Source organism: Ochotona curzoniae, unplaced genomic scaffold (assembly GCF_017591425.1).
Source record: "Ochotona curzoniae isolate NIBS_2020 unplaced genomic scaffold, NIBS_Ocur_1.0 contig_3643, whole genome shotgun sequence".
In the NCBI taxonomy this organism is placed as follows: Eukaryota; Metazoa; Chordata; class Mammalia; order Lagomorpha; family Ochotonidae; genus Ochotona; species Ochotona curzoniae.
The window spans coordinates 166,550-175,101 of record NW_024465933.1 but is presented as its reverse complement, the minus strand read 5'-3'; the positions used below and the strand labels follow the sequence as shown (position 1 = coordinate 175,101).

The window sequence follows — 8,552 nt, the reverse complement described above, 5'->3', positions numbered from 1 at the left end:
TTTGTGACATATTCCTTAAATTCCTTGAACTCCTATATTATGTGCTTCTCGTTGTTGATAAGAAGCTTAACAAGTGTTTTGAATTCTGTACCCCCTATTTTCTCAGTGTCTTCCCCAGTTAACTCTGAGGTTGACAAAGGCTTTTGCTCCTTTGCAGGGGAGTCTTCAGTAATATTCATTGTGTCTTTGTGTCTTCTTTTGCTCTTGGTCATTGTACTTCTGGTGAAGAGTCTTCTCCTTGGGGCAGATTTCTAAGCTGTGTCATCCACAGGTTTATAGTTCAATTTTACTTATAGCAGTTGGTACCTGGTTCCTTGTTTGCAATCAGTTGTGCCACTGCCTCCAGCAAGTTCCAGGTCTGGGTTCTTATGTTAGATTACCACCATGGCCTCCATAGCCCCAGCTCCTGGTTCAGCACTCTCCACCTCCTGTGATACCCTGTTGAGACAGCACCATTGTCTGTACAGCTTTTCTCCCACTTCTGGCTGGAGAAGGTCCCAGGATTAGGGAGACACCAGCTGTCCTATATAGGTGAGTTGTTGTTGATGCTTATCTTGCCAGAACCTGTTGGTCACTAGGTCTGGGTGCCACATGGACCTCTTTTGACTTGTACGATGCCAAAGTCAGTATTATTTTCCTTGGGACCAGTGCAATGCACTGAGCTGAGTCACTCCTAGCTCAGCGCATGCACAGCTCACTGTTATCCCTGCAGTCTTAAAGCCTTTGCCACACCTTACAAAATTCACCTGATGTGCCACTGCTAGAGATCTACTGGCTGTCAGGTGAGGACCACCCGGACCTGTCTTGGGTGGAACCTGTAGGATGTCATGTTGTTGCAGTTCACTGAGCCCAAAATGAATTCACTCCTAGCTCAGCGCATGCCCAGTCCTTTCCCTAGCCTTTGCCTCCTGAAACAAAATGGTGCCCAAATTGGCTCTATGGGGTGGACTGGGCTGTGAAATCAATCCTGTTCCTGCGCTGCCCATCTGGGATCTGCCACTCTGTCTCTGCTCTTGTCCAAATCAAACAGACCAGCAGGATGAGCAGTTCTTTGTCTGGGTTCACTGCCTGAGCTCCTGGTGAATGTCTCTTCCCACCTTGTTGCTGGTGGAGCTCTGGCTGCTGGTGCAATTCAGATCACCACTCGCTGAATGCCACTGGGGTATCAGTCATTGCAACACCACACCATTGTGTCTGCTGCTTTCCTGTGTTGTCAGTTTCCAGGTGCCCCTTGCCATTGTTCTGTCTTTTGCAGTTTCCTAGAATGTGCTCACTCTACTTCACACGGGCTACTTTTTTTTTTTCCTGTTTAAATGTGTTCTTACCCTATTCTGCCATATTCATTTCAAATAATGATTCTGAAACAATTTGATACGCTTATGAAAAATTGTGATCCATATATCACATCATATTCAAAAATTGATTGAAAATGGATAACGCATGAATTTGTGAAACCTAAATGATAAAATTTCTAGGAGAAACAAAAGTATGTTAGGTATGACAACAATTTTAAGACACAATAAAAAGTATAATTGATAAAATCAGTATTAGAATTAATGGACAAATGCATATTAATCAAAATTAAGAACTTTTGTTTATTGTACAAAAAAAGAGACATGCTACTGACTTCAGCACCGTCCCTGATTTTCATATATCTGACAAAGTTCTTATATCCAGAATGTAATAAGGGCATTGTAAGAAAAGCCCATTGAAATGAAGGATTAATTACAGTAAATTGGCTTTGTTTGTGGCTACTATTCCAGAAACTCCAAGCTCTTTGTTTTCCCTGACCCAATGGATACTTGTGCTAGTGAGCTAGGGAACACCCTACATTGTGGTTTTTTTGCCCAGGTCCACTGCTGGTAGGTGTTTACTCACTCAGCCTTACTCAGATGTGTCTCCAGCACATGCCGGAAGTTTAGAGGCTCAGGGTATGAGCTGGTGTGGAGGTCTTTAAGCTTTCTCAGGTGTGGGGTCTGGTCTCTAAGCTCTGAGCCTGGGTTCCAGCTCTTTCTCTTGGCTTTCCCACATTGCTGGTTTCTGCTTTCTGCTGGTGGCTAGGAAGGGATGCCACAGGCTTCCTGGCTGTGGATGTTCCAAACACCCAACCTACAGGTGTGAACCTGGAGGAACAGGCAGGGAACATTAGGATCAAGTTCACTCTCCCCGTCCCAAGCAGAAAATGTTTCTCCATGCTGCATTCCTGGAACTATGGAAGAAGTGACATGGGGAATATCTACCCACTTTTATTGATTTATTTGGTTTCTTCCAAGTGACCTTTTATTAGAGCAAGATGTGAGTGTTGTGGTATCTCCTCTGACTTTCACAGTGCTTGTGAAGGTGACTTAGTGTGTGTTTAACTGTGTCACATTTGTGACTCTCTGAACAAGAAAGTCACACCAGAAAGGCCACCAGAAACTCTAACTCAGCTGACATCTTCATTCTACCTCTCCCCAAGTCTTCTCTCTTACAGTTGACTTACCTGGTACCTAAGTGAAACAGGATTGCCCACATATAATTGGAGAGATCTCATGAATTTGTGTATCTGGAAATGGTAAGGTTGACTTGTGATAACACCCATTCAAGAAAGTACTGCTGTTTCTTCTAATATTTGTAGAGGGATTGGCAGCTCTGCCTTTAGTATTAGGACAAGTGGAATCACTCTATGGGTTACATTTCTTGTGGGTCACTGACATCATCAAACAATTTTACAGATCTCCTTTGGACATAGAAAGACCGTGGATAACATCAGAAGAATTTGCAAAGTAAAGGCTTGCAGTGGAAGAACAGTCTTAACATTGGCTGTAGAGATGGAGTCCTAAGATGTTTGGCAGCACATCCCTACAATCTTTGTGGGGAAGAAATGTGTGTGTTCTGTTTCTTTCCAACTAAGTAAACAGTGATGGCAAAGGCAATTGCCAACCTTCCTGCAATAAATCTGGTCCATTTCCAGGAAAGATATCAATTTCATCAAACACAGAACTTCACCTCACCACTTATCCAAAAAAAAAAAAAGTTTTTAAACAAGAAGTGTGCTGGCTTTCTAGAAGACAAACCTTGAACATTTGAAAGAGCCTCAGGCAAAGAAAAAAATTTGAAGGGGATGGGGAGGAAATGCTGAAAGTAAAGGAACATTTGGACAGTTGGACATGGATGTTTATTCATGGCTTGACTTACTTGGTGGATACTTTTGATCAAATCAATGAGGTCATTCTTTCCATTCCAAGGCTTATATGCTATTAGGAAGTCTGCAGATCCATTATGAGCTCCTCTGTCCAGATTTCTGCTCTGGAAAAGGAGAGAGGAGGAGGCAATTGTATTAAGTTGTCAGTGCTGGAGGGAAAAATGTTTCCTTAGGCTGAAGCAAAGGATAACTTTTTTTTTTCCAACTTTTGCAGGGAAAGATCTGTAGCAACCTGGAACACTGTTGAATTCTTTTGATGGTTATTTCTGCTCTAGTGACCTTGAAATTAAATGTGTTTTCATGACCCTCAACTTGCTTGACATCAAGCATGCAGTCTCCGCCAAAAATGACCTCACAAAGAAATTGATGCTACATGGATTAACCTGAGTCTTGGATAAATCTGTGCTTGCCTGATTCAAACCTGCCCTTGTCTCACAAAGTGTGCTGTGGGAGCTCGGATTCCATTACTACATTTGTGAACTATGAGACTAAGTTTTTCATCACTTGTCAATCAAACCAAAAGGTAGAGTCCACCGCGTATCAAAGATGACATTTGCATTTCATTGTCTGGCACTCTCATGTCATTCTCTCATTCAAGCTGAGCAATAGCACTACAGCTGGTAAAATACACTTTTGAGTGATGGGCATTCAGAGTAACATTTAAAATACCACTGGCAGAGCCCGGCACGATAACATAGCAGTTAAAGTCATCGCCTTGAGCACCCCAGGATCCCATATGGGCACTGGTTCTAATCCTAGCGGCTCCACTTCCCATCCAGCTCCCTGCTTGTGGCCTGGGAATGCAGTTGAGAACGGCGCAAAGCTTTGGGACCCTGCACCTGCGTGGGAGAGCTGGAGGAAGCACCTGGCTCCTGGCTTCAGATTGGCACAGCTCCAGCCGTTGCAGCCACTTGGGGAGTGAACCATTGGATGGAAGATCTTCCTCTCTGTCTCTCCTCCTCTCTGTGTATCTGCCTTTCCAATAAAAATAAATAAATCTTTACAAAAAAAATACCACTTGCAGCATCTGTATCCCACACCAGAATGCTCAGGATTTGAGGCTCTGTTGCATTACCAATTCCAATTTTCTGCTAAAGAATACCCCAGGAGGCAGCAGTCATGGCTTAGGTACTTGGGTTCTTGCCATCCACATGGCAGACCAGGGTGGAGTTAGAGTTAGAGTTCTTGGTGTCTTAGCTGTTACAAGCATGTGGGTAGTGAACCTGTGGGTGCAAGCAATTCTCTGTCTGTCTGTCTCTCTCGCTTTCAAATATATAAAAATCAATTTTTAAAAGTCTGTAAAATTAATAAGTAAGTGAACCCACTTTAGAGCAAGCCATTTCATTTGTGTTTTTGGAATGTTTTGTATATTCTTGCATATGCTTGAAACAATCACACGTACTTTCCAAAAGTGACCACTGATTTTTTAAAATGTAGGTGAAGTGTAAATATTGGTTTTAGATTTCATGTGAGTGGATAGGCTTAGTTTCTTTCAAAAAGTGTTATAAAACATTATAGGTCCAAATTTATTTGCTTTGTACCATTCCTTCCGTGGCTTCTCAAAGTAGTGCGGTAACCTAAAAAGGTAAAGAATTACAGAGTCTAAATGACCCTTTGTATTAATCCATGTTCTGTTACAACTGAATACCTAAGGCAAAGATGTTTGTGGAGCTCAGTGTCGTGGGGCACTGAGGGCACCGAGGCAGCATCTGCTCAGCTACGATGAGGAACTCACTGTTGACAGCAGTGTGCGCAGGAAGCAGTGATCACACGGTGAGGGCGGAAGCCCAAAGGGGAGACTCTGAGTCTCCACCGAGAGGGGATCTCCAGTGACCTGAAGACCTGGCAGTCACCAGGACCCACGGTTTTGTTTTACCTTTTTGGAAGAAGAATATGCCATGCAATGCTGTGCAAAAGATAAAAAGGATGAATAACCCAATATAATTCAGAAACTTATATTGGTTTTCCTACTGTTCCAAGTATTTATTTTACTTATTTGAAAGACCAAGTGACAAAAAGGGACACAGAGAGAGAGAGCTTCCATCCAAATGGTTCAGTCTCTAAATGACCAGAACGGCCAGGGCTGGGCCAGGTTGCAGCACGAAGCTAGGAACTTCAGCCTGGTCTCCCATGTGGATGGCAGGAGCCCATGTGCTTGGGTCATCTTCCACCCTTTGCCAGGCACAATGGCAGGGAGCTAAATGACAAGCTGAACAACCTTGTCCTGACTTGTACTGACACCGGTAGATGGGATGCTGGATTCACAGGTGGCAGCTTAACATGCTGCATTACAACAGTGACTCTTGTATTACTCTTTTTTCCTATAGGGTAAGGTACAAATAGAGATTTTCAGGGGGAATAGTATATGATTTCTAAGGGAACTCAAAGATTTGGTGAACATGTAGTGAAACAGGTTCTAGGAGCCAGGCACAAAGTCTTTTTTATTTGAAGCACAGACCATAAATTATAAATGATTCTCTTCAGAATGAAAGGACAGAGGCCAGACACGTGATACAGTAGGTTAAGGCACTGCTATGATACCACAACTAGCATCCCACAGGAGCATTGCTTCAAGTTCCAGCCCCTCCACTTCCCATCAAGCTCTTTTTGATGCACCTGGAAAAGAAACTTAGGATGGTCCAGATGCTTGGGAACCTGCTAGCCATGTGGGATATTCAAATGGAGTTCCAGCATCCTGCATTCTGCTTGGCCCAGAACCACCTGTTGTAATTATTTGGGGAGTGACCAGCAAATGGAAGCTATTTCTTTCTATCTTCTTTCTCTCGTCCTCTGTTTGGGACACTACCTTTCAAACAAACAAACAAATAAATAAATCTTACCCAAAGAAGGGCAATGGTGTGTGACAACACTCTTCCAAGTGTGGCAACAGGCTTCATTATTTCCTTCTGTGATGTAAACTTAATTATTACCTTGGAGAAGGGATCAGAAGTAGTTATTTCTTCTTTGATGGTTCAAGACCATAGGCACATTAAGAAATCTTGCAGACGGCCCTACCTGCCATTGGGAGAAGGAGAAAGAAGGGAAGGTTAAAGGGCCATTGGATTCTAAGACATATTTTAAAGCCTTTTAATTTCTTTGAGATCAAATTGCTTAGACTGCCAAAAATTGGGACTGCTATTGTAGCACGGTGGGTTAGGCTTTCGCATTGTAATACCAGCATCCCATATCAAAAGTGCCAATCCAACTCAGTAGATGATGGCCCAAGTATTTGAGTTCATGCCACCCACATGGGAGACACAGGTGAAACTTCTAGTTCCTGGCTTCAACTTGATCCAGCACTGACTTGCAACCATTTGTAGGGGCGGGGTTTGAACCAGCAAATGAAAGATCTCTCTCTTTCTCACTACCTCTCCCTCAGAGTTGCAAATAAAGAATCAATTTTTAAATATATATGTGTATATATATCATATTTTGGAAGTGTCATTCTCTGAACCCCAACAACAGTCTTTTCTTTTTTTTAATAGCAAAATATTTTTTAAACCAACTGGGTATATCCACTAGATTTTTGTCTCTGAAAAGCATTTCAGCTTACACAGCTGAAGAACAAGATGAAGTAGAATTGAAGCTTATAGAACAAACTCAGAATTCCAAAATAGAAGAGGAGCAGTGTATGAGGCGATTTTGGCAGCGGCCCACAGAACAATCCACAGGGACCTTATAATTTGAGCATATACTGAGTTGGAATGAGGGTGCCATGTGATTTGTGTAAACTGGGGATCCAAGACAGGTGCCATTAGAGAAATGGGCAATAGACTCATTTTGGGGATGGGCAGTGGAGTACTGTTCTTGACTATGCCTCAGGAAACTGCTGTTGCTCAGCCTCTTGTTTTTGCTCCTAATGACTGTTTTTTCGCTTCTTCTGAGTTTTGTTCTGTGGTCATTGCACCAAATATCCAATTTTGTTGGTTTTATGTTCATTTTTGAAGTCAGCTCTTTTTGAATGCTGCGACTGGGTGTGAGTTTTCACCGAACAAGATGTTCAGCGCTTCTAATGATTTTCCAGGGAAAGCAGACCGTTTCCTTTGTGGGTGCTTTTGGCACTTGCATACAGTGCCTGCATAGAGCAGGTCTTCAGAGCTTAACGTCATCCAGACGCATTCTTTGGTTCAGCTTGGACAAGAAGCTAGGGCTCACTTCTAAAGGTCCCACCAGCTCTTAACATTGTCACACTCAGGAACAAGTTTCCAACACATGAGCCCTTGGAAGACAAACCACACACAAATCACAGCATTCTCTAACAGTGAACCCAATTCTAGGCATCCATCTTGGCTACAACAGGATTCATAAGGTGACCAGCTCTTTCTAGTGCCCTAAAACCTCATTCCCCAGTCAATCCCTTCCATGAGCCCTGAGCTCATTCTTTTTTTTTTCTAATTTAAAAAAAAATTTTACATCATTTTATGACACAGTTTCATAGGCTCTGGGATTCCTCCAGCCCCTCCCCAAGTCCTCCCCCCATATTGAATTCCTCCATATTGTTACAGTAGTACAGTATATAACAAGTCATGATTCCTTCATTGCGGGTATGGGTCATGCGGAGAGTCCAGCATCTTCTTGTCCAGATAAATTCAACAGTTTCATTGGGAGACCATCCTTGGTCTCAAAGTAGAGCTGATAGAATATCATCTCTTCCAATGAGATGCCACTATACAACTTCAACAACAGGAAGAAACATAGAAATGAACAGCATTGTGAAGTTAACATGGTATTGAGTGACCAACATGTTAGAAAATGCAAGTTCTTAACCACATCCTGTAACTACTTCCTTGGCATCTCAGTTTTAGTATGTACACAACCAGCTTGGCTCCCAGGCCTCTCTTAACACCGACCATTAAGGTTGCTTGTGAGCCCCAAAATTTGTTCAGATAGACAGAAACTAATAAAGATCAACCAGTTGTTAGCCACGCAGCTTGTACCTTACTGATCAGGTTTCCCATTTGGCTTTTCAGATAGACAGAGACAGAGACACAGATATAGAAAGTCTGGAACAACCAGGGAAAAGGCCAACTAGCCTATAACCGCTCAGCCTGTACTTACTGGTCAGGCTCCCTGTTTGCTTCTCCTGGACTTTACTAGGTAAGATGTAGAGTTAAATTCTTCCTCACTCACTGGGTTGTGGGGATTTCCCTGCTTACCTGCCTAAAACTTCTATTCTTTAACTGTTAAAATGCAAAGTTCTGTAAAACTATGCTTAATCACTATATACTGCAAAGTTTAAATTTTGGTTTAATTTTCTCTGCCCCCCCAAAAAACTGTATCAATTCATGACTCTTAATGCTAACTAAGATGTAACCACATAGAAACTTTGATGTTAAGTTTGTACTCAGCTGTTATATAGATGATGGAT

At 42.5% G+C, this 8,552-nt stretch overlaps 1 protein-coding gene across 1 annotated transcript; it reads right to left on the bottom strand.

The window, feature by feature from the left end:
* Positions 1–6,733: 6,733 nt before the first annotated feature.
* Positions 6,734–7,293, bottom strand: DPRX (divergent-paired related homeobox). The gene is given in 2 exon segments (XM_040982772.1): positions 6,734–7,155; positions 7,158–7,293. Coding segments are annotated over 2 exon segments (558 nt in total).
* Positions 7,294–8,552: the final 1,259 nt, after the last annotated feature.